At 52.8% G+C, this 24,111-nt stretch overlaps 5 protein-coding genes across 5 annotated transcripts; 2 read left to right on the top strand and 3 right to left on the bottom strand.

Annotated features, from left to right (window-relative positions):
- Positions 1-2,185: 2,185 nt before the first annotated feature.
- HD553DRAFT_314203 (uncharacterized protein) lies at positions 2,186-4,248 on the top strand. Its single transcript, XM_046180324.1, has 7 exons — positions 2,186-2,310; positions 2,407-2,548; positions 2,705-2,745; positions 2,845-3,087; positions 3,571-3,621; positions 3,708-3,789; positions 3,858-4,248. The coding sequence occupies exons 1-7, from the start codon at positions 2,295-2,297 to the stop codon at positions 4,030-4,032; spliced, it is 750 nt and encodes a 249-aa protein (XP_046035565.1). The 5' UTR covers positions 2,186-2,294; the 3' UTR covers positions 4,033-4,248.
- Positions 4,249-4,609: 361 nt separating this feature from the next.
- On the bottom strand, positions 4,610-6,757 carry HD553DRAFT_325014 (uncharacterized protein; the record flags this gene model as incomplete). The annotated part of the gene is made up of 10 exons (XM_046181552.1): positions 4,610-4,740; positions 4,811-5,008; positions 5,034-5,198; positions 5,261-5,443; positions 5,504-5,698; positions 5,773-5,934; positions 6,031-6,117; positions 6,249-6,410; positions 6,476-6,634; positions 6,724-6,757. The coding sequence occupies 10 exons, from the start codon at positions 6,755-6,757 to the stop codon at positions 4,610-4,612; spliced, it is 1,476 nt and encodes a 491-aa protein (XP_046035564.1).
- A 5,375-nt stretch (positions 6,758-12,132) lies between these two features.
- HD553DRAFT_336114 (uncharacterized protein) lies at positions 12,133-13,644 on the bottom strand (the record flags this gene model as incomplete). The annotated part of the gene is made up of 6 exons (XM_046182221.1): positions 12,133-12,308; positions 12,446-12,625; positions 12,688-12,855; positions 12,922-13,125; positions 13,202-13,390; positions 13,452-13,644. The coding sequence occupies 6 exons, from the start codon at positions 13,642-13,644 to the stop codon at positions 12,133-12,135; spliced, it is 1,110 nt and encodes a 369-aa protein (XP_046035563.1).
- Positions 13,645-14,845: 1,201 nt separating this feature from the next.
- On the bottom strand, positions 14,846-16,030 carry HD553DRAFT_314192 (uncharacterized protein). Its single transcript, XM_046180323.1, has 3 exons — positions 15,863-16,030; positions 15,241-15,774; positions 14,846-15,070 (listed from the first exon to the last, which is right to left on the bottom strand). Exons 1-3 carry the CDS (start codon positions 15,864-15,866, stop codon positions 15,045-15,047), a joined length of 564 nt encoding a protein of 187 aa, XP_046035562.1. The 5' UTR covers positions 15,867-16,030; the 3' UTR covers positions 14,846-15,044.
- Positions 16,031-18,799: 2,769 nt separating this feature from the next.
- HD553DRAFT_314190 (mitochondrial carrier) lies at positions 18,800-21,938 on the top strand. The gene is made up of 6 exons (XM_046180322.1): positions 18,800-19,248; positions 20,401-20,480; positions 20,549-20,879; positions 20,953-21,233; positions 21,310-21,493; positions 21,565-21,938. The coding sequence occupies exons 1-6, from the start codon at positions 19,194-19,196 to the stop codon at positions 21,609-21,611; spliced, it is 978 nt and encodes a 325-aa protein (XP_046035561.1). The 5' UTR covers positions 18,800-19,193; the 3' UTR covers positions 21,612-21,938.
- Positions 21,939-24,111: the final 2,173 nt, after the last annotated feature.

Raw genomic sequence — 24,111 nt, 5'->3', positions numbered from 1 at the left:
AGGCAAAGGAGGCGCCTTTCTAGCCGAACCCGGTAGAGGCGGTGGAGCGCTGCAGAATCGCCAAGCGTACGGATCAGCGTCCTACGTCGCCCAAAATGCGGCGCAACTATGCAATCAGAGGTGGAAATGGTGCTTACGGTCGACCAGGCGGAGGAGGCGGGACTCGGGATCCTGCTGAAGGAGGAGGAGGTGGGGGCGGAGGACTGTTCAGCCCGCAAAAGAACACATCAATAGAGTTTGCGTGTGCAATCGTGTCAGCTTCACTATCGTCGGACCTCGTACTTTCTCGAGAATCAGAGCTCACACTGCTCGACCAGGACCCCTTGTCGCGCCCATTCCACCAGATGGAGGTGGCGGTGGTGGTGGCGGTGGAGGAGGCGCACCTCCCGTCCGTCTACTTCCCGCAGAAGGAGGGGGTGGTGGTGGTGGAGGTGCGGGCGGCGCAGGTGGAGCGCCTGATGGCGCTGGAGGTGGTTTCCTTCCAAAGTTGCCCATGTCCACTGCGGGTCCCCGATCAGTTGTTCGGGTTGTGGATTTTTCCGATTTTGGGGAGGATGGGTGCGGGGGTTCATAGGCAAAAGAGCCGAGTTGGGAGGATCGCGATCAGACCGGAAGTTCGATCGATAAATGAGGATCGAGTGTCAAAATCCGAAGTCCGAGGTAGATTTTTACGATGAGATGATGATCACGAGAGTCAACGAGAGTCAATTCCAGGATATGAGTCGAACCCGCGAATGTCGATACGGATTCCAGTACGTTTAGCCGAAGAAGAGGATCATCCAAAAGATGAACCAAGCAGCAAGCGAAAAAAAGAGGTCAAGTCGAATCAGCTCTCATCCTTCAAATCTCCCACGAACACCCCAGCTCCAGCTCCAGCTCCGAACTAAGCTAGAGCATGATCTCCTCTCCATCCGGTCTAACGATGATCGCTCGGTCCGAAAACCAGCTCCGAAACTCGAAAAAGGCGAACTAGACTCACCTCCAGCCCTCTCCCCCGCGTTCCTCAACATCGGCGTCCCTACGCTCTTCCCCACCCCAAGCATCCCCCCGACACCCCTCTTGAGCTCGGCAAAGTCCACTCCACCACCCCCATTCCCTCCTACACCAGGAGGTGGGGAAGGAGGTGGTGGAGGTGCTCCGGAGGAAGAAGAAGTGTTAGAAGCGGCACTAGGGGGGTCCCGTAAACCGAGAGCAGAATGGATCTGGTTACCCGCCATCCGGGCTTTATTGGCGTGTCCTAGCATTTCCCTTGCTGTCATCCCTCCTCCTCCCCCTCCAGCACCGGGTGTAGAAGGCTTGGAAGAACTGTTGTTGCCGGGTTGGGACTTGGACATCCCCAAAGCGGAATGTACTGAATTCCCAGCGTTCCGGGCTGCTTGGGCGGCTGCGATGGCTCCTGCTAGACCTCCTAGTCCTCCCCCTCCTCCACCACCTCCCATCATACCTCCCATACCACCGCCAGACGAGCCGCCACCACCACCACCACCACCAGAGGAAGAGGACCCGGCGACGGTGCCTGCGATGGCGGGTTTGGATTTGTCCACAGTTTGGACCTTTTTCAGGCCTTTGCCCTCTGTTTTTTCGGTGCGGTCCGTTGAGATGAGGCAAGGTCAGGTAGGATAAGTTTCGGGTTCCGGGTTCCCGGTACGCGGTTTCAGAGTAGAATCAATAGGGAGCAGAGAAAGTAGTAGATCGAGGAAGGCAAGTCAAGGCAAACGCAAGGGCAAGGGCAAGGTCAGTGTACGTCTTTAGCAGGTTGCAAGTCCTCCCCTTTTCGCCAGAACGATCCGATAGAGCTTACGCTGGATCTGTTGTAACAATGCCGCCTGCATCGTGGCGGCTCGAACTTGTTCTTTGTAGACGTCTGTATAGTTATGATGTCCGACTGACAAGTATATCAGGTATATAGCTTATAGAGTACAGAGTGTCGAATGGATAGCATGAATAGAGAGAGGTCGAGCCCTTGCGTCGATGCTGCTTGCTGTGTACGTCACTCTCACTCTCGTCCTCCCCGTCGGATCCGGAACAACAGAAACGGGGATATTTACTTCCGACAAGGATTACATAATCAATATCGTGCTCGAATTACCTCATCCGGGCCTCTCGGAAGCTAATCAGGAGGGGGGCCGTGCCGCCGTACAGCATCAGCATCAGCAAGCAGCATGCACTCTGCACAGCGGACAATCGATGATACGATATGGTCAACAGGCTTGGACGTTGTTCAAGAGTCCGACGTGGTCCAGGTAGCTCGTACCACTCGCACAGTCAACTCAAAATCCCCAAGCTAGACGACCATGAACTTTTCACCCTGTAAGCCCCCCTTTCGCCTTTGCCATACTCGGACTTGCACCTTGCGAGTAGAGAGAAGATCGGCTGATATTATCCCCCGGGACGACTTGTCGGTAGACCAACCTCCTCCAGACGCTCAACGTGAACAGTCTCTCCTCTCCCCCTCTTCCTCATCGGGAGGCGGAAAGGGGAAAGCGAGGGTAGGAGGTGGAAGTGGGAGTTCAGGGGGTGGGAAGCAGAAGAGACCTTGGTTCTCTCGGTAAGCCCGCGTCTCGTCTTCGTCTTCGGGATTTTGCTGTCGAGCTGGTGATCGATCGGGAATCGGGACTTGGGGGGAAGGATGGCTGATTCCGATACGTCGTCTGGTTCTGCTTTTGTTTCTTTGCGGGAATTGTGGGACACGACAATGCAATAGCGATGCTTCGTCGTTCCAAGGGTCATACCAATCCGGAGGGGGTGAGTCTCCCCTTCTCCCCGTCTCCATCTCTTCCTGCTGACACTCCCTCCTTCCCATTCGCCTTGAACCCGCCTTGAACCCAACTCCGCAACATCCAGACCCGAGTAAATCATACACCGACGCCTACGCCTACGATCCTTCTTCCCTCGACAACAACCACAACAATAACCAAGCCGGCCCTTCTTCTTACAACTATACTGATAACAATAACCAAAACCTACCTTCCACCTCGGGAAACAACGGGCCAGGAGGGAACCCTAACAACGTCTGGGAAGCTTCGATAGGGTTCTTACGGGTGGACGTGCTTGCTGGGTTGGGCTATCTGGGGGGACCTATTACGGGTGAGTCGAGCGACGTGATTCTTGCTTCATCCGTTTGGTATGGAAGGAGGTGGTGGTGGTCGTGTTCGAGTTTGAGAGTTGAGGGGTTCTCGGAAGGGGGAAAGAGTGCATGAGGTGGATCTCTCCGCGCTCGATACTTGACGAGATAAGGGGTTTCAGCGCGCGCTACGCTTAAGTGCCTAGTGGACCCAGGACATCGAAGTCGAGATCGCACTGAAACGAATGCGAGGGGTACCAACCGGATGAGGATGGGGAACTCTAAACAACGGACGCAGGACTTCGAGCGAGACTCCCAAAGAGAGAAAAAAATCGAGTGGTTGCATCCGGAATGAGGTCGAGTGAAATTGATCACGAGGCCGCCGTCTCGGTGAAGGAAAGACGGACAATTGGGCTCAACCAGGATATCCTTCTGCTACGCAGGCAACGCCATTGCGAGATCGTAATACAGTTCGCTGATCGTCCCTCGTTGTCCACGCATTCCAGCCTTGTTGCTGCTGATCTTCGAGACGACCAACGATTACGTCCGGTTCCATGGCAAGTCCTCGTGCCGGGAAATTCCTCCTGCTCCCACATCACAAGCTAACGATCCCGATTCTGGTCGGGCCGATCGTCTTACGCAGCCTACCAATCGGGTCTATTGACCACCCCGATCATCCTGCTCTGGCTGGTGATGACCCTCATCGGATTCTGGAGATGGCTTCGGTCAGTCTCCTCGTCCCAAAAACCCTCCCGCAACCAATCGACTGACTCGACTTTCCGACCGACCGCAGCCGACTTTACCTGTTTGCCTCACTCGCCGTTGTCTTATACACCGCCTACCGTGCATTCCGTGATCCGACCTCGTCGACTCAGTCCGCCGGGATGGGCCTGTCGACGGGGTACCTACCGAGGTTTTACCTGCCCATCATCGGGGATCTCGCCGAGAGGTGGGTAGGCGAAGAGTAGGCTCCGGTCGCGGGATGAAAGCGGAATTATATACCCTAAAGTAGACTCTTTTTGAGGGGGTGAGCTCAAGGTGGATGCATTCGATTGTAGATTGGGGCTATACCAAAGTATGAGTAGATGAATTCGTATCCCATACGATATGAACGAGACCAGGTGCCGGTGTCGAATCGCAGGGCGATAAAAAGACCGGCGATGGCACATGGCCGGAGAAGTGGCATATGTCTGATCCAGCGCTCTCTGTACACTCCCTGCTCACCAAATCGATGAATTGTGCTGGTAACCAGTTGTCAAAAGAACGATGAGACACTTGTTACAAATGAACACGAAGAAAAATTCCAGAAATTACTTGACTATTTGACAAATAGACGAGAAATAATACCGTATCAATGTCCACTTGGGTAAGCCTATTCATAGGAATTTCAGGGACCACAATCCCATTAGAGCGCTACGATGCCGTTCACATATCATAAACGCAGGTTCGGTTCGCTCCGCGATAGGAATACCCTTCGACGCAGGATTCTGCGAGGGCCATAAATAGGTTAATGATCTTGCACTGATGAGAGGCGTTCCTGTGCACTCACTGATGACGCATTTCCCTGCAGAACATGCCACCTCCTCGACGTTCGGTAGTGCCGTACAATCGATACCCGTGGATGCCCCCGATACGCAACCGCCGCATCCTTCCAAGTTGGTCATCGGATCGATGCACTGTAACGACCGGGATCGTCAGATTAGTGCTGTTTTGCAAGTTTCGGGACCGAGTAGCGCACCTCGTAACCCTTCGGGAAGACTGGACATGCGATTTGGGAAGGCGGACAGAGACTAGCTTTCATGCGAGCTTGATGAACCATATCCCGCTTTCGCGAGCCTCCTGGGACGGGGCTTGCGCCCGAAACGCAGGTGAATGAATCGAAGTTGCAATTGTCTACGTAGACGTGTACGCCCATGTTGTACGCCCATGTCAGAGTCGAGCAATCTGTCGTGGTGTACTTGGTACTTACTGGAATAGCAAACACCAGCTGATTCGCAACTGGCGTCTATACCGCCGCATTTCTTGTCCGTCTCGGAGCAGCTGACGCCGTCGGCACACTGCGTGTCAGAGGTGCATAGTTGCCCAAGTGGAACGTCGACTTCCAGTTCCACGCAGACGTTATTTACGCAATTGACTGGCATTGCAACGGTATCTTAGAATAATCCTGCTGACCCAGCCCCTCAGACCGGTACTCACGAGACGAGGCACATTGATCGGACGGTCCACTTGTGGAACCGTCTCGGACGGTGCAGTAACTTCCGGGACCGCCGCATCGGTATTGAGAGCAGCTGACCCCAGATGGACACTGTTCTGATACTCCACAAGCTTCGCCGAGGGAGGATGCCGCTCTGGGTGAGCAGATACCAGCCAGACACGTATCTGTTCCGAGCAAATCATTCGTTGGTCACTGGCCATATATCTCGTCCGGAATGAGCTCACAATCGGATCGACATTGAGGCGATGGTCCAGGGTAAATCCCGTCAGGAGTCGAGCAATATGCTCCGTAACCTCCGCATTCAAAGCTTCTGCAGTATACAGAACCAGTCGACGCGGTAGGGCATTGACTGTCAGCGTTGCAAGCATCACCGATATTGACGGCCGTAAGACTTGAACAGATGTTGCGCAAGCATGTCACTGAAAACCTCAAGCGGACGTCAAAGCAGTCAGTTGGCACGCAACGAGTCAGCTCCACAGGTGAATATACTTACGACCGCTAGCGCAAGCCTGATCGTCCGGACAGTATCCTCCTAGCCCTCCGCAGATCGACCGAGTACAGCGGCTATCACCGGCGCATTGAGGATCGGTGATACAAGGTTCGTCCACTGCAGCGGGTGCTTGTGCTGAACACCGCCCATCGACGAGACAGGTGACTGTATGCGAAATCGTCCCGGCAGAGTGATATGTGAGCGAAGCGTACGTTTCCTACTAGATTTGACAAGCTGGAATTCTTACATCCCTGAGCGCACAAGGAGGAATCGCTCCCGCAATAGGCTTGCTCTCCGCCACAAACGAAGTTGGAGCAGCTAACTCCCACGGGACATTGACCGCTCGAGCTGCATATACCCCCTAGCTGTACGTCAGGCCGAGCGCTACACTGCTGATCCCTATTGCAGGTGACTAGAGAGGTGACAAACGCGAATCAGATCTTGAGGTCGCGACTTCTTCGATTTGTAGATCGGCTCACATCCTGGAGCACACAGTGAGGCGTCATTGTTACAGTATGCGTATTGGCCTCCACAGATCCCTGAGGCGCATGTCACAGAGCTGGGACACTGCGTGCTATCTCCGCAAGTTTCGCCGAGTTCTCGAGAAGGCCGAGAGCTGCACCGATTCCGTAGGCAAGCATCTGAGGGAGGCGATACGAATGCTCAACTAGTATAAAAGTCGTGTGGGGGGTATCGATCAGCTTACAGCCCGAGGCGCATTGCTCATTCCCGGTACAATAAGCGTCAGCCCCGCCACAAATGTTCGATTTGCAGGCGACGCCCGCTGGGCACTGGTTGTCCGCGCCACAAGCTCCGCCAATAGGTGCGGCTGTTTTGGGAGTACACGATCCTTGGAGGCAAAGATCTACGAAAGGAATGTGGTCAGCCTATTTGTCTGTCTGCCAGACGATCGTTCCAAGGGGAGACTGACAATCCGTGGCGCAATTTGCTGACGTCGAGGACTCGATTCGAGGGGTGCAGGGAGCATTCAGCCCGCCGCAAACTCCGTAAGAGCAAGTACGACTTGGGCCACAGTCATTATTCGAGGCACATAGGTTGGTCGTTTTTGTCGAATCCTATTGTTCTCCAACACGTCTATTGTTCTCAGAACAATAGCCCGCATGGAACAATAAAGCACATCCACTCTTCACACCTTTCCTTTTGTTCCCGCTTAGCAATCTGCGACCACAGTCGCAAGTTGCGACTACAGTCGCAAAGTTGCGACTACTGTGGTCGCATGTTCAGTCACAACTTGCGACTCTGGTCGCAAGTAGGCCTTCCCAGATTAATATATATAGCAGGCCATCCTGGTCTGATTTCCTGATCCCCTCTTGTATATTTTATCTTCATGCAAACTATACAACGGTGATCAACTCGATATCCAACAGATTAAGAGTCGGCTGCTCTACCAACGGAGCTCAACGGGCTATTACCTTAGTTTACATCAACCAACCCTCTTCAACATCGACTTAGTTTCATCATGGCCGACAGTCTCGACCTCGACACTCTCAAGGTTACCAAGCGTACCTACCTTGAGGGTCCCGACAATTATGCGGAATGGTCCCGCTCGATTCAGAACACTTTGATCGATAAGGATCTGGACGACATTGTTGATGGAACTATTCCTCGACCTAATATCCTACCTATCTCTACCTTGGCTGCCACCGCCGGCACGGACAACGCTCCAACTACTACCACTACTACGGTAACTACTCCAGCTACAGCCGAGGAACTTGCGAAATGGATCAAGAAAGACAAGAAGGCCTTCGGAATCATCGACGGAAGTCTCAGTCAGCTTGTCCATCACAACCTCCCGTCTCACCTCTCAACCTGGCACGCTCTGGTCCAAAGGGACTCCACTCACACCGATGAGTACAGAGCGACGCTTCCTTCTGCTTCTGAAAGATTACTTAAACATCTTCAGGAAACCTACTCGGCCGCAAGGGGATCCAGGCGGGCTGAACTTCTTGCAATCATCTGGCGATCCCAACTCGCGGAAGGAGAAGATCCGACTATCCATACCGGAAAGCTCAAGTCGGCTTACTCTGCTATCACCGTCTCTGGCCGATCCCGGATGGACGACAAGGACTTTGCCTTCGCCATCCTCATGTCGCTTCCTTCTTCCTATGAAACCCTCGTTCAGACCTATTATCTCAAGGAGGACTTTCACTCACAGGACGTCATCGACGCCGTCCGAGCCGAGTACAGGAGGAGAATTGTTCAGGAAGAAGGAATTGAGACTACAGCTCTCATCGCTGCCCGTCAACAAGCACGGAACAACAACAACAACATCGGCGGCACCGGAAACAAGAAGAAGTTCATTCCTCGATCTCCCTTTGACGAGAATGCCTTCTGCGAGTTCCATCAGAAGAATGGACACTCAACAGCAAACTGTTTCACCAAGCCCGCCAACTTCAGTACCGGCAACAACGCCAACAGGTACACAAACAACAGTGCCAACATCGCCGCACTCGTAAGCAACAGGAGTCAACATCATGGCATCAACGCCGGCTCTGCTTTCATGGCAAGCATCACCATCGATCACAATGCCCTTCTGGCCCACTCGTCTGCACTCGACATCGTTATAGACTCTGGAGCCACTCATCACATGGTCCACGACAGGAACCTACTCACTGGAATCAGACAACTACCGATCCAGGCAAACATCACCATAGGCAACGGCGCCAACATCACCGCCAGAGAATGCGGTCAACTCAAATTACCAAACATCACACTACATGATGTTCTTCACGTACCCGAACTGGGACGGAACCTTCTGAGTGTTGGTGCCGCACAGAGCACCGACGGACACTCTTGGACCTTTGCAAAAGACAAAGCGATCCTCAACACTATTGAAGATGGACCCAGCAAACCGGTCATCACAGCAACACGACAAGATGGTTTGTTTGTCCTCGATCCGGCAAGCACTCCTATCCGACACAAGGCCGCACTCATCACGGCCACCAATACCGTCACAGAGGACAACATCCTTTACCACTGGCACCGCAGACTTGGTCATCTCAATGTTCGCTCGGTGGTTCAGCTCGGCAAGGAAGGAAGACTCGACAAGACTGTGGATTGGGCCAAAGCCGGAAAAGACATCTACGGTTTCCAATGTTCAGCCTGCATCCAAGGCAAAGGATCTCGTCTTCCCGCTCCTGCTTCCAACATCCGAGCCAGCAAACCACTCCAGTCTATTCATGTCGATCTCTGGGGACCAGCTCGAACCCCTTCCATCGGAGGATCCCTCTACTTCCTTACCTGTTACGACGATCACACTCGGAAGGTCAACCTCAGCTTTCTCAAGAAGAAGTCTGAGACCCGGCAGGCATTGATTGACTATATCAACCTAGTTGAGAATCAATTGGACTGCACGGTCAAGACCATCCGATCGGATCAAGGAGGAGAATTCGAGTCACATGCTCTTCGTGACTACCTCAAAGCGAAGGGTATTGAGCATCACTTCGTTCCAACTGCCGCTCATGCTCAGAACGGTAGAGTTGAAAGGGCGCACCTTACCATTCTCAATCAGGTAAGGACGCTCCTGATTGATAGCGGACTCGATGACAAGTTCTGGGCCGAAGCGGCAAACTACGCCATCTATACCAGGAACCGGGCTCCCACAGGATCTGACAAACATATCCCGGAGGATCTCTGGAGGCAACGTGAAGTCAACGCCCGGCACCTTCAACCTTTTGGCTGTCAGCTCTGGTTCCGTGACCATAACAACACCGACAAACTTCACCCTCGCTACCAAGAAGGGCAACTACTCTCTTACGTAGAGGGGACCGACAACTACAGGATCTGGGATCTCCACACCGAAAAGGTCACCATTTCTCGTGATGTGGTCTTTGGTAAACAGCCAAAGATTTCCACCAGGACCGAAACATCGGGCACCAAGATCCAGTCCACTCAGGTCGACATCGACATAGTCCCTGAACCAACATCGGACTCAGACTCTGAAACCGAAGAGGATCAATCGGCTGAAGACAACACCGATACTCTCAACTTGCCTGATCAACCCGGTGATGACACGACCATCCCAAGTGATCAGGCTACACAGGCCAAACAGAAGTCATCCGGCATTTGGAGCAAAGGATGGGACATAGCACCGGTACCGGAACTGGAAAACCCAGTCTTACCTGATGGCTCCCGACGAGTCCGCAAGCCACCTGCCAAATTTGGATACTCAGCAAACTTCGCTACAGCCGTCATCTGTGGCCATGCACTCATCTCTACGGCCATTCCTCAAACTTTTCAGGAAGCCCACCGATCTCCAGAATGGGACAAATGGCAGGAGGCCATCAAGGCTGAACTCGACAAGATGGATCAGTACAAGGTCTGGTCTGTCATCGATAGGCAAGAAGCTACATCCAAACCTCTTCGAGCCAAGTGGGTCTTCACCCGGAAGATCGACGGAGAGACCGGGAAGCCATCCGCCTACAAGGCTCGATGGGTAGCGAAAGGATTTCTGCAGAAGGAAGGAGTTGACTACAACGAACTCTATGCGGGAGTCGCTCACAAGGATACCATCCGAGTCTTCCTCGCTCTGGTCAACTACCTCGACATGGACTGTGATCAGGTCGACATCAAGGCCGCCTTCCTCAACGGAGAACTAGAGGAACTCGTCCATCTCGAACCTCCTGAGGGCAGCAACATCCCTGCCAACAAGGTTCTCCGACTTCAGAAATCACTTTACGGTCTCAAACAATCACCCCGCTGCTTCAACCAGGCTCTTGACAAATTCCTTCGATCTCTCGGTCTCATTCCTTCTCCAGCCGACTCCTGTCTCTACATCCGATCAACCAAGGATACCCTTCTCATCCTCTCCGTCCATGTTGATGATCAACTCATTGCCTGCAACAATCGCCAGGAACTGGACGACTTCAAGACCAAACTCAACGGCCGATTTGAGTGCTCCGATGGAGGAGCGGTCTCTTACTTTCTCGGGTTCAACGTCTTCCGAGACAGGCCCAACCGGAAACTCTACATCTCTCAAGAACACTACGTACAGGCGGTCTTGGAAAGGTTCGGCATGCTCGACTCCAAACCGGCAAAGACTCCCCTTCCTTCCGGCTTCCGATCTCTTCCCGCTACCGATGCTGAACATCAGGAAGCCGCTCATGAAGAATATCCCGCAATGGTCGGATCAATCATGTATGCGGCCACCATCACCAGACCCGACATCGCTCATGCTGCCGGAGTCTTAGCTCGGACCGTCAGCAAGTGGAACAAGCAACATGTCCATGCTGCTCGACACCTTCTTCGATACCTCCAAGGCACCATTGAACTCTGCCTCACCTACGATGCTACCTCAGGTCAAAGGATCATCCTGGGCTACGCCGATGCTGACTGGGGTGGATGCCTGGATACTCGCCGATCTACTACCGGATACCTCTTCCGTGCTTTTGGAGGACCGGTAGCCTGGAAATCCCGACGACAACCAACCACAGCTCTCTCTACTGCGGAAGCTGAATACATGGCTTCCGCTGATGCCACCCGGCAGGCAGTCTGGCTCCGCACTCTTCTCGAATCTCTCGGTCATCTGATCTCTGGTCCCCTCGCCATTCTCAATGACAACAATGCCGCCATTCAGCTCTCTAAGAATCCTGTTGCTCATGATCGCACCAAACACATCGACATGCGACACCACTATCTCAGGGAGAAAGTGCTCGACAACACCGTTGAACTCTCCCATATCCCTACTCAGGATAACCTTGCCGATGCTCTCACCAAAGGTCTCGCTCATCACCAATTCCATCACCTTGTCACCGGGATGGGTCTCAGCAGCAAACCGGTAACCTTCACAAAGGACGCTTGAGTGAGGGGGAGTGTCGAATCCTATTGTTCTCCAACACGTCTATTGTTCTCAGAACAATAGCCCGCATGGAACAATAAAGCACATCCACTCTTCACACCTTTCCTTTTGTTCCCGCTTAGCAATCTGCGACCACAGTCGCAAGTTGCGACTACAGTCGCAAAGTTGCGACTACTGTGGTCGCATGTTCAGTCACAACTTGCGACTCTGGTCGCAAGTAGGCCTTCCCAGATTAATATATATAGCAGGCCATCCTGGTCTGATTTCCTGATCCCCTCTTGTATATTTTATCTTCATGCAAACTATACAACGGTGATCAACTCGATATCCAACAGTTTTCTTGGTGCAACTCCCGCCTTGGCATGTGTATCCGTCAGCGCAATAGCCCTCTTGTCCAACATAGCAGTATGCCCCCTCCCCACCACAGATACTGTCAGCCGAGAAGGAGCAAGACGGTGTGACTCCCGTGTTGGGATCCGCTGCGCATTGATTGTCCGCCGTGCATGGAGACCCGAGGGCGCTCTCTCGCGCCGCGCATCGAGACCTTACGCATTGAGCTTGAGTGATGTCGTCGAAATGGTCAGCGCACTTTTTCTGCGAGAATAAGGCGGCTGGGTACAGCTTACAGCCACTTTGACACATATTCGTGTCGAAACAATACGCGCCATCGCCGCCGCATATACCACTAGGGGAGCAATCGAGGCCTCCGAGACATTGAGTACTGGAGACGCAAAAGCCACCCTTTTCAACAGGACTGAGAACGCTGCAACTCGACCTCAAGCAAGAGCCTATACGAAAGTGGATCGATCACTGTCAACCGAATTGATCTCCGCGATTATCATTGCCCGGACCACGCACTTCCATCAGCGCACAGGGCCGAAGATCCTTCAGGTGAGCCGTCTGCGCAATAGGCCCCTGGGCCCCCGCAGATACCGCTGTCCGAGCATTGTACTGAGCCGGGACATTGTCGACTGTCGGAGCAGGCTTCCCCGATTTGTACTTCGGAAAAGGCCGTACATGCGTTGTCCAAACAGTTGACTGCCTCATCCGGACAGGATCAGCATGAATGGATCTTCAGACTGGACGGTAGCGAGACTCACGATTCGGAGCGCACTGATAGCCCTGAATGTCGTCATCGCAATAGGAGCCAGCGCCACCGCAGATGAAGTTCGTACAGTAAGGCGAACCCTCGCATTGAACGCCCGAGGTGCATTGACCTCCAAGAGCCACTGCATTCAGCGAGTTGCAGTTGTTCTTCAAGCAAGTCACTGTCAAATATTCGCGGAATGTTAGCGCGAGCGAAGACAGAATACGACATATCTCGCGCAACTCACGTCCCGGTCTACAATTAGCAGACGGTCCAGTTGATGTCCCGTCGTCGGCAGTACAATAAGTATCCAGTCCTCCACAGGTGTAATCGGTGTAGCTGCAACCGATGTTGCTACCGCAAAGGCTTCGGGTATAAAAATCGATAGGAGAGCAGGGACCTCCTAATTGCTGGACGTTCCGATCGGTACAGTAGCTTTCAACGCATTGATCTATCGTGACAGGAAATTTGTGGCAGCAGTTTCGGTGAGCTTGAGAAACAAGACCTCCAACACGAGGGTAACTTACACCCATCCGCACAGTCAACTGAAGCACCATAACCGGTACCGTCTTCGGTTCTACAGTAAGTGGATTCCCCGCCACAGATAAGGTCACTCGGGGAGCACCTGGACGAGTCCGGACACTGAACGTCGGTATAGCACGAGCCACCAAGCTGAGATGGTACGAGATCACTGCATCGGTTCTGCAAGCATTTCACTGGCATGAAAAGAAGTAAGCCTTCAGCTCACAGGTCGACGGACGGGTCTGAAGCGCTTACATCCGGGTCGACATTGGGTGGCTACCTGATCTGCTGTACAATAGGCGTCCAATCCTCCACAGTAACCACTCGCACATTGAGAGCCGTCTTGGCAAGATCCTCCAGGACATGTTTGACCAAGCGATTGTGCGGTGACATGTTGCAGAGATGTCGCTGCGGCAAGCGACCAGATTATAGCGCGAGTGATAAACATGTTCGCTACCGACAGAGATGGATTTTCTGCCATCAATGGTCTGGAGAGAAATTCTGCAGGGGGGGCTTTATATATCTTTCGCCTTGTTGTGCTTCTCGAGACACTCGTTTCGCTTCGGGCCATCGCTCGTTCTGCGCTTCATGTCCTTATCTCGAATACCCCATAGATACCAACATCGCTTTGGCAGAAACCATGAGAGTGGTCACCAGACCTCTTCCAACACGGAGTCATCTGGACGATCGCCTACAGATTGCCCACAGTGCCAGGTGAATAGAGATATGCGCCTCTTCTCAGATCCCATCCCTCGCTTCGCTTGTTGCGCCACCAAGGAATAACTCTGTCGGACCCGAGGTCGCGGGTAGTCGCAGAAGATGGAAGCGCGGATCTGGCCTCTCTCCGTTCTCATATCTCGAAACGAGCCGAGGCGATCAAGGTTTCGGAACGATATCACCATCTGCAACGGCCAACTCTGTCTTTGAGCCCCAAAGAACGGACTCACTCAACAAAACGAACAGAGTCTTGGCGCGGACCGTGTCGGACGGCTCGAGCAATCGAGCACGATCCGCTGGCGGCAGCAAGGCGCATCGTACAAGCCCTCTCGTCCTGATTGGCAAGACTCTGTTCGTTTTCTGATGGTTGGCACTTGAAAGACCGGGAGACCACGAACCGATCGCCCGTTCCGACCCGTAGCGTATCACTGATGCGTCAGCACCCTCCTAAACGTTGGCGTCCGGGTCAACGATATCGCACAAGATCAGCTCGGTTGCGACCCTATTCTTCCCGAGATGCTGTATGTTGAGAGATAGTAGCAACTTCGGTGCCAACGATTTGGGGGGGGGGGGGGGGGGGGGTTCTATACGCAGAGACGAGCGACAACGGTATTGGACGCCCAACGGAAAGCAAAAACGGGGGTCATTTCTTTCAATTCCAGTGGACTCGACCAAGAGAGGGCGGGTAATCCTCGACGGCGAGACGACGCACGGAAGAAGATGTTTTCTTTTTCACAAAGAACGTTGCCGCATCGTCCCGAGTTTGGCAGTCCAGACGATCTTCGCAAAACCAGAGCCGCCCCAGGAAGCGTCCAGGCGGAAAACGACAAGACGACCCGACAAGACCACCTCACAAGAGCCGAGAAAGAACGCTCCTCCACTCGTCGATTTATCCATCCCCATCGTATCCGCCTTCAACTTAAATCGACATGTAAGGTCAATTCATATCATATAATGTTCAGTATCCTACAAACAGCGTTATAAGTTCCGGTCCACAAGTGTCGAATCCAGATCCAGGTCCAGATCCAGGTCCAGGTCCAGATCCAGGTTCAAAGGTTCAAGGTTAAAAGTCTCGAGAGGCAGTGTCGGAAATAGGTGGGAAAAGCGAAGCGATTGAGGGGGTATCTTGATTTATGCCTTGGGAGGGACTTCGTTGGCTGTGTGTGAGAGCGGTATGGTTTGGTATCGTATCGACAGCGCGTGTAGGTGCAGATGATACGGTTGATAATAATCGGGAAAAGACAGGAAACGTAAGATCAGCCTCGTACTCATAACGCACCCGCCACATCCGCAAAATTAGAAAATCAAGAAGGTCACAAACACGCACCGTTCAAGATCCCCTTCTTGACCAACCCCTCCGGCCCCTCCCGTCCTTGCAAAAACCCATCCAACTTGTCCTTCTTCTGCGCCGTCTCCAAATCCTGCTTCTTACCCGCCAAAGCGTCCCCAGGCTGTCCTAGCAGAATATGCTTGTCCTGCAGTTCACCGGGAGAGGGGCGGGAGGAGATGTGTGATTCCAGGTCGGACGTGGCCGAAGACGGGTGAGAAGGTTTCAGGTCGTGCGACTTGTCAACAGATCCGGATCCTAGGACGTTTCCCTTCGGGGCACCGGCGGGGATAACACCCGGGGCGAGGTTATGAGCGGCAGCTTGGGCCTGTTGGAATCCCTTCTGCGCAGCAGCCCCCGTAGTCTGCGCAGCGTCCCTGAGGACGGGCCCAGCTCGTTCCGCAGCAGTGGAAGCGGCGAGGGAGATGGTGTTCCCCGCCTGCTGTACGGTCGGGTGGGCAGCGATGGTGTTGATCGTCTGAGAGGCGGTGTTGACGGCCTGGTTGGCGAGGTTCTTGGCTTGGTCGAGGAAGGCTATATAGGAGAGGGAGGTGCGAACGCGGGGTCGTTAGCTCAAGATAAGGGTGTGGACGCGACGTCCAGCGGCGGAGTTGGCTCTTACACATGTTTGCGATGTTAAATGAGGCGGTGAAGCTGATCTAGTTTAGATTGATCTAGTTTAGATTAGAATTGTTGAACGAGTTTGACTGGAGCTTGCCGAGATATCACAAGGTCGAGGAGGTCGATACGTTCACTCACTGTGTTGATCTCTCCCTGCTCTCCCTCTTCCGGGGTCCCTCGAGCTTTGACGTCATCGGGGTCAGTCACTCCATCCCTCACTCACGCGCTCGTCTTTGCCTGTGCACCGCGGATGAGCCTGTGTGATTGTTGCGTTTCACCTTGCGACTTTCACTTGCCATGCAGATGGTTCACGCATAGCCCTTCTTCACGTACGACTGATACGACTTTGCGAGGCGATTGAGCTGATGTTCTATTCGATGAAGCTGTCGAACTCCCACCTATGACCTACACCCCCTATCGTTTACCAAGCCATATCGCGTCGAGCCATCTGTCTCGGTTTTGATCCCGCGCTTCATCCTTCTTGTCGCTCTCATTATAACGGTACAACCTCACGACGTATTCTGCAACTCTTTTGCTACGGCGATTACTACCGACCGATCCTCTCATCGCTGACGAGCGCATCTTCTGATTCACCGGCAACCTGCTCGTCTTTCAAGCCAGAGAGCGGATCCGCAGGGCTTTTCAGGGAGAAGCGTACAACAAGTACCCAGCAAGCTCATACTATTGTCAGCGACGGCAATCAAGGTGCTGTCACACCGATCGGGCCCCTGTCTGTGAAGCTTACGGGCGGATACTCGGGTACCGTTTGTGCTTGGGATCGTTGATCTGCCCAGGTTTGTGGATTTCGGGCAAGTCGGAGACGTCCACGTCGACGTCGTTTGTTGTCCAAAGGATTACATAAGGTTGGCTCAGGCCCCTGAACCGTCTAAGGAAGCGAAACAAGGAGCGAGTGTTGGGGGATACAAATCTCAGTAGAGGCGGTCCCTGGACTAGACCAGATGCTATCATGTTCCTCCTCCTCGATAATGGCAGCAACATCGAGTTTGAATGTCATGAAACCCTCAAACACACCTTCGCGATTCTGACCTGTAGACCACTACCCTCTAGACCCTGCAGGGAGCTCGTTGGATAATCGCTCGAGGGAGGTAGACATAGTGTGTTTATACGGTAGCAGTCGACAGTCATAGCGAAGATATGCGCGACAATGAGAGTAAAATGGCCGTGCTCAATCCAGGGAACGAGAAGAAGACCTGGTATTACCAGGTCAAGTTTACGGGCATCGTTCCAGTAGACATAGAGCTGGGATTCGATGAGACGGCAGGTCTTATCATAGACAGGTTCTTCCAGTAACTGAAATTCCACTCGATATCGGAGCTCTGAGAATCGGGCCTATAGTCGAGCAAGATGTTCCGGGACGAGACGCTCGAAGTTCCGAAGAGATTATTCCCCTGACGATGCTAAGACTAAGCGGGATGGTTGTATTAAAAGTCACTTGATCAATTTACCTCCTTACGCCGTACAGACGTCTCCGTCCTTCCGATTTACGCCCTCTCGCTCTCGGTCGTCATCCTCTCAGCTCACTTTATCTCCACCCTTTTAGCCAGATCAATTCAGGCTAAGGCTGATTATGCTGCATCTGGGTCCTTGATTCGGCGATCCCACCAAAGGGAAATGCAATGCATCTACAACCCGATGTACGTTCAACTTCGTCATACCGGCCGGAACCATTGTATCCTGCCTCCGATCGGGCAAGATGATCCATCCGTGCGGTATTTATGGACTGCAGATTGACAATGAGGACATCGCTCCGTTCTACATGCAAATAGGCAGGAGCGTCAACATGTCCATACGACTGTGGGTATGTTGTTGGTTGTTACGAGATCATGGGGTTGATCTTGACACCTTGTCGTACCTTGCAGCACCGCCCGGCATATCCGGCCTCGATAATAGCTCTGCCCGATGGATCGTGAAAAAAAAAAACATTGTACACCGTGTTTTCTTCTTTGAACGAAGTCGGCTTCGACACCATGGCCTCGTCCTGACAGACTACGAAAAGTCTGGGGGGCGGGGCTGACCAAGTCTGACACTTTGGGAACGTCGGAACGTCAGTGCGCTCTCCAAGCTCGGTTCACAGAGAGGTGACGCGCTTTCTTCAGACCTGAGTTGGAGGCCTCAGCCAATCTGTACTGGACACGCTCGAGGTTCCTATTTACACACCCCGAGCCGAGCCAGCATTCGGCGGCGAAAAGTCATTCGAGCTTGTCAAACGCCATTGGGAACAGAGCTTCGATCGATCTAGGAGCGATCTAGCTTGCTCTTTGAGAACTCAGTAATAAACTATGATGATGTACAGTTCGACGTAACGCTTTATTGGTCCAATCCCACAACGACCCGTGTAACTTTCACGATCGGACACCTCGCTAGCGTGTCAACTGACGACCATCCAAACTCGGTCAATTTGGTTGTTGTCCTTCTGTAAACCGCGATCTCTCCTCTCTGAACGTTTCAAGCAGCAAGCAGATATCAAGGCTGAAACGGAACAGCATAAAACCATCGATACGAATATATGAAACGCCATCTCGCCGTTTGCTGTTTACGATCATCGGATCTGCCGAGAAACCCTAAAAAATCCCGATATCGGCGCGCGAGAGCGATAGACTTTTCTTACTCTCTGTCAGCCTCGTCATTCTAACAGCTCGCGATCGACCACTTGCAGCTCTTCCGACGGTGCACGCAGACAGGCTAGACTGCGTCAGGACAAGGTAGATTTAATTCTTGTCTGTGTGGTATGGTGATGATGCTGTTGCATGTATGAGAGGCCATGGAATATGCTGTATCGCTTTCGGCCGTCCTCGGTATACCCGTATCGATTGTATGTGCATGGGCTTTTTGACTTTTTGCTCCCGCACTCGCTCGCACTCGCCCTTTTCTCGATTCCTGGGCGACGTCAATGAACGACTTTTACCCCGGGGCTAATCAGATCTCGTACAACTGCTACAACTACTGATATCGAGATCGCTACAATCGAATAGCCTCTAGCCACGTCGTCTTCTGCAACAGCTTGGCCGTACACTCTCTGCAGCGAATCTGCTAATCTCCTCCCTCACATCGCCTCGATCGCCCCGGTTCATTTGACGTATACGTACACAAGGAAGGTTTACGAATTTCTTATCCGACCCGATCTCGCCTACACCTCTCCTTCTGCTTTCCCGCCAAACGCAAGTCTATTTCAATCAAGACTAGACCGAGTCGGACTAGCTTATACCTCAGGACCTCGGAACGAACGCAGCAGAAGCCTCGAATAGGAGAGGAAAAGAAAGCCACACACAGGCAGTAAAGAGCGAAAAAAAGCAGGCTTAAGAAAGGACAAGATGTCACACAACTCGGAGGTCGATATCGATTACGAGTCGTTGCCGATCGGTGCAGGTTAGTACCTACTTTTCTTTATTCCTCTTTCTGTTTGAGTATCTTCTTGGTGTGCGTGGTTGGTACTGGAGAGGACTGGGACGGATGTTGCTGGGTGAGGCCTTGGCGAGAAGTAAAATCAGGAAGAAACGAGGTAACAACTCTCCGGCCGACGGACTCTCGGCATCCTGCTCTGAACCTCGACCTGCGATTCTGGATCTGGAACTGGATCTGGATCTTCACTACGACATTCACGTCTATCATCATCGCCTATCCGCAGAACCTCTAAGCACGTACACGCGGGAAATCGACTTTCACCACCCATTCGGACCGATCCTGCAATTCCGACCAAGCTCCGATGATCAACTCTTCATCTCTATCCTTCATCCGCTTTGACGCTCGCACTTAGAAAACGTGCAGAATTAGATGATGAGCGGGAATATACGTGTCAACAAGATCGAAGGAAGGTCTTACGGGTCGAGCGGGGCGGGTTGAGGTCGAGATACCCTATGAATTCGCACATCCTGCGACTTTAGGAGACGATACCCAAGAGTCAATGAATAGAAGAACAATCCAGTCCAGATCGGTCGATCAGGAACTGCTTCAAACCCTAAAACGCGGGGGGGGGGGGGGGGGGGGGGGGGCGGGGGGGTTTCCTCAGACCAGACTCGGACCCCGTGAACCGAGGAACACCAGAAAGCTCAAGAAAGTCTAGCCGATTCGCTCGTGGCGCTCGGAGACGAGGAGGAAATCGACCTGAAGACATTTCGACCGGATCTGCGAAAAAGCAGGATCTAAATGGGAAATCGCTTGGGCCGATGTTGTATGGGTCGGGGCAGAGATCGAGCTCGTAGAATGAAGGAGGTCGCAATACGGCGCGGAGTTAAGAGCTTAGGATGTGGGAAGTTGGTGGTCGGAATGAGACGAGGGATTCAAGGGCCGTGGATGAGAAGAGACAGGGAGAGCCAGAATCGAGTTGATGGATACGACAATTGAAACGGTTAAACCGACGAATACGGGCGAAAAAGCCCGGCAACCGGCAAACTTCAGGTCATCTGTCACAGGATGAGCAGTCGGGCGTGTTTTTCGGTCGAAATCTGGTTTCCAGACTCTGAAAGCATACAAGCTTCGTAAGACAGCGAACTGACATGTGCGGCTCGTGCTCGTTTGTAGGATGGGGCACGCACATGCTGGCAGGAGCCTTGGCAGGTATCTCGGAACACACCGTTATTTACCCCGTAGACGCCATCAAGGTGAGTGTCAAGCGTGTATTGATGAACCAAAACAACCAGACAAGCTGACCCCATCTATCTGCTCACAGACCCGAATGCAGGTCCTCCCCTCGTTATCCCCCTCGGCCCTTCTCGCCCAGACCTCGGGTGCCAACTCATCATCGACCCTGACCGCCTCCTCATCCCTCCTCTCCCACCTGCGACACGCATCGACCACCCAATCCCTCCGGACGCTCTGGCGGGGAGTGGCTAGCGTGATCATGGGTGCCGGACCCGCACACGCCATGCATTTCGGGACGTACGAGTTTGTCAAGGAGGTCGCCGGTGGGGATCGGGAGGGGCTTCGAGGTGTCGGAGGAACGGCGTTGGCAGGTGCCATGGCTACGACAGCCAGTGATGCGTTCATGAACCCGTTCGATGGTGAGTCCGGGCGGACTAGTCCGGCCATGCGAAAAGCAAGCTGACCGCGACTCTGGTCGACCTCCCTCCGCAGTCATCAAACAACGTATGCAACTCCAAAGCTCGACCTACCGCTCGGTCATCGCCTGCGCCAAACACGTCCACGCGACCGAAGGACTCCGAGCGTTCTACATCTCTTACCCTACGACCCTCTTGATGAACATTCCCTTACAAGCCGTCCAGTTCTCCGTATACGAGATCTTGAAATCGTTCTTGAACCCTACGGGAGAGTATTCGCCTTCGACCCATATCGCTGCGGGTGGGGTGGCTGGAGGTGTGGCGGCTGCTTTGACGACCCCGTTGGACGTTGCCAAGGTGGGTGCTCTTGCCTGGACTGTGAAAGTAAATCGCTGTTTCGCTGACCTGTCCGCCAATTTCTTTTTACTCACAGACCCTCTTGCAAACCCGAGGAACGTCCAATGACGCACGGATACGTAATGCCCGAGGGATGGCCGAGGCGCTCAAGATCATCGTCGCCAGGGACGGATGGAAGGGTCTTCGACGAGGGATGAGCGCGAGGGTGGTCACCTTCGCTCCGTCTACCGCGATCAGTTGGGCGAGTTACGAGTTCTTCAGTGAGTGCTATTTTCCTCGGGCGACTGGCGATGCGACGAGTGCTGATGACCGACGTTCGATGAAATCGTAGAATCTCTTATCAAATCGCAAGACTACCAGTCGAGCGCCATGGCCTAAGAGCAAAAGTCCTGCATCAAACGGCTCTGCTTGACACGACGGGATCTGGCAGACCCGTAATCCGAAAAAACGACCTGGCACATTGTAACACTAATGCGAGACCATCTGGACGAAGGGCGATGCTGCGTTGGGGGAAGAGAGGGCTTCTAGATAGACTTGACTTGTGACGTGGGATGTGGATGTATGGGACTAGCATCAGAGGTTCCTACAAGCTACAAGGGGTGATGGAATGGATATACCTCTTGGGCCTGAAGGGTGCATAGCATGATGCATGCATGACGTGGACTAGGGAGGCTTGATGACGTAATACTCTTCGATTGTTTTGAATTTGGGACAAAAAGCGAAAGTTGCGCAACTTTTGATCAAGGGGAATGTGTCGAAATTTGATCAGATCGAGGTCGTTTCCTCATTAATCTCAACCATAACCATCCGTCAACTAAGCTGAATCTCACAAGACGATCACACAAGACCTACGCTCCCTCTTTGAAAGGCTGTGTGCATATCTGATACTGTGAGTCGAGCTTGGGCGATCGGTGATCCGAGCAGCACCGACTGATCAGATGCTGCACGACCAAAGGTAGATCGAGGAGAACCTCGATTTCTCGACGTGGACGATCTTGAACGATGAGCTCTCAGGCCAACTTGGTAAGTCTCTAGTTCTCGACACAATCGGCTATCAACCTGTGTTCGATACTCAATCCACGGTACACCATTCCCCTACCTCCCCAGTCCGTCCCCGGCGGTCCCCCTCTCTCGCGAGAACAACTCAAAGCCGAAGTAGCCGAGCTCAAACAACAAGAACAAGACCTTTACGACCAGCTCGCAGCGCTGGAAAAGGAAAAGGCTGACGCTGCTGCCAAGTTGGACGAGGTCAGGAAAGCTAGGGAGGAAGAAGAGCGGGCTAAGCAACAGGAGAGCGGGGAAGAGGCGGGCGGGTTGGTCGCTGATGTGTTGGGGTCGATCGGGAAGACGTGATGGAATGAGATACATCCGAGGTGAGTAGAATGGTATGCTTTGTGGTTCGTACAGCTAGTTATATATGACCTGAACTGATCCGATATAGTTACTCTGATTCTTCATCAACAAAGCCGCTCGATCACGACATAAATTACCCTCCTTTCCGACCTTTCACTTGACGACCATGACCCACACTTCTTTCTCTTGACGAACTTACAATCTACGAACAAGCACAATGTGTACGACAAACTACCTTTACTAGCTACGGATTTCGGTCATCATGATTTTATCAATCAAAGATTTCACCTTGGAATACAATAGCTGATTCATACCTGCTAGTCTTGTAGCGGACGCTTGGCAACATAATCACAGGTAGTCCGAGTGGCAGCATCTGAACGACAGAGAGGCCGAAGCTCAGAACAAAGTCTGACTCCACTCGGGCAGAGTGGCCGTTCGCGATCCCCTTCGTCATGTCGGCCTCCATGGGATTGAATGTCATTTCGATGCGTGGCCTGTCGGTTTCCGTCTGACATTTTGGGCCTTACTTAGACCGAGCTATAGGCGCATCAAGTAGGGCGATAGAGTTTCCCGTCGACGACTACCCCGCATGATGCGGTTCTCCGTTCACAGTCCAGACAATAAGGCACATTACAGGAGCATATCACTGTGGAACCGCCCATCAAGCTGACTGCGGATTTTCGAGGTCTCTTAAGCGAGTTGCAACTTGCAATGCAGAACGCTTGCTGTATATGAAGATGAGGTGTCTCCCTCATTGTTCGGAGCTCTGTGTCCAGACGGGTTTCAAGGCTGAGATTGCAAAAATGTTCGCGCGTTCCCAAGTCTCCCATTTTGCGTGTCTCAATGCGGACCCATTTGCGGGTAGCGTTTCAGAAATGACGGCGTCTGTAAGCCTTGCTTCCGTGCAGTATCCTTCGTCGGGGGCTGGTGAAATGGTCTACAGGCAGTATGTAGAGCAGAACAGCAGAGAGATTGTGATAGATGGTTCGATAAGTATTGCGACCTTGAAACCATTATCACTAAATCACTGGAGCGGACGGTTCTTTGAAAAGCTCTCCAAATCCTTGCCTAATATAATGGGCAGTGGCAGCAGTTTTGATTATCCAATCTCGCTTCAATTCGAGATCACCTGAGACCGCAGTGGAAAACCCAAGGCCTGTTTCTGCGCGATCACCAAAGTCAAATCATGTGAATCTGTCTGCATAAGGTTACCAGAAGAACAAGCAGTCCTATGGCTAATAACACAACCGGAAGCGTATATAGTCTATGTATATGCGAGAGGGGGATGGTGTTGATAGGGAACTATCTCAGAGCGACTCATCCACTGAGTCGCCTAGCCATTCTAACGTCTTTGACCTGATTTCGTCCCATACTGTTCAGAAGCAAAATTTCATCCATATCAGAGATCAGATGAAAACCTGGCTGAGATTGAACGAACGTACGGCCTGTGGTGTTGCCGTAGCCGCAGGTGCATCCAGTGCGGAAGGCGATTCCGGGGGACGACTCTGAAGGCTGGATGTCGGAC

This window comes from Filobasidium floriforme, assembly GCF_021052385.1.
Source record: "Filobasidium floriforme strain CBS 6241 chromosome Unknown HD553scaffold_15, whole genome shotgun sequence".
In the NCBI taxonomy this organism is placed as follows: Eukaryota; Fungi; Basidiomycota; class Tremellomycetes; order Filobasidiales; family Filobasidiaceae; genus Filobasidium; species Filobasidium floriforme.
The sequence above is the reverse complement of the archived record's forward strand: the minus strand, read 5'-3'. Positions and strand labels throughout refer to the sequence as shown.

What these genes read in the sequence shown, in the direction of transcription:
- HD553DRAFT_314203 (XM_046180324.1), top strand. An exon ending in AAGAGACCTTGGTTCTCTCG is followed by an intron (nt 2,549 to 2,704) that starts GTAAGCCCGCGT and finishes ACAATGCAATAG; the next exon opens with CGATGCTTCGTCGTTCCAAG. An exon ending in CGATTACGTCCGGTTCCATG is followed by an intron (nt 3,622 to 3,707) that starts GCAAGTCCTCGT and finishes CGTCTTACGCAG; the next exon opens with CCTACCAATCGGGTCTATTG.
- HD553DRAFT_314192 (XM_046180323.1), bottom strand. An exon ending in CAAGAAGGGGATCTTGAACG is followed by an intron (nt 15,071 to 15,240) that starts GTGCGTGTTTGT and finishes TCTCACACACAG; the next exon opens with CCAACGAAGTCCCTCCCAAG.
- HD553DRAFT_314190 (XM_046180322.1), top strand. Translation starts at nt 19,194, where the DNA reads ATGTCACACAACTCGGAGGTCGATATCGATTACGAGTCGTTGCCGATC. An exon ending in CCCCGTTGGACGTTGCCAAG is followed by an intron (nt 21,234 to 21,309) that starts GTGGGTGCTCTT and finishes TTTTACTCACAG; the next exon opens with ACCCTCTTGCAAACCCGAGG. An exon ending in GGCGAGTTACGAGTTCTTCA is followed by an intron (nt 21,494 to 21,564) that starts GTGAGTGCTATT and finishes ATGAAATCGTAG; the next exon opens with AATCTCTTATCAAATCGCAA.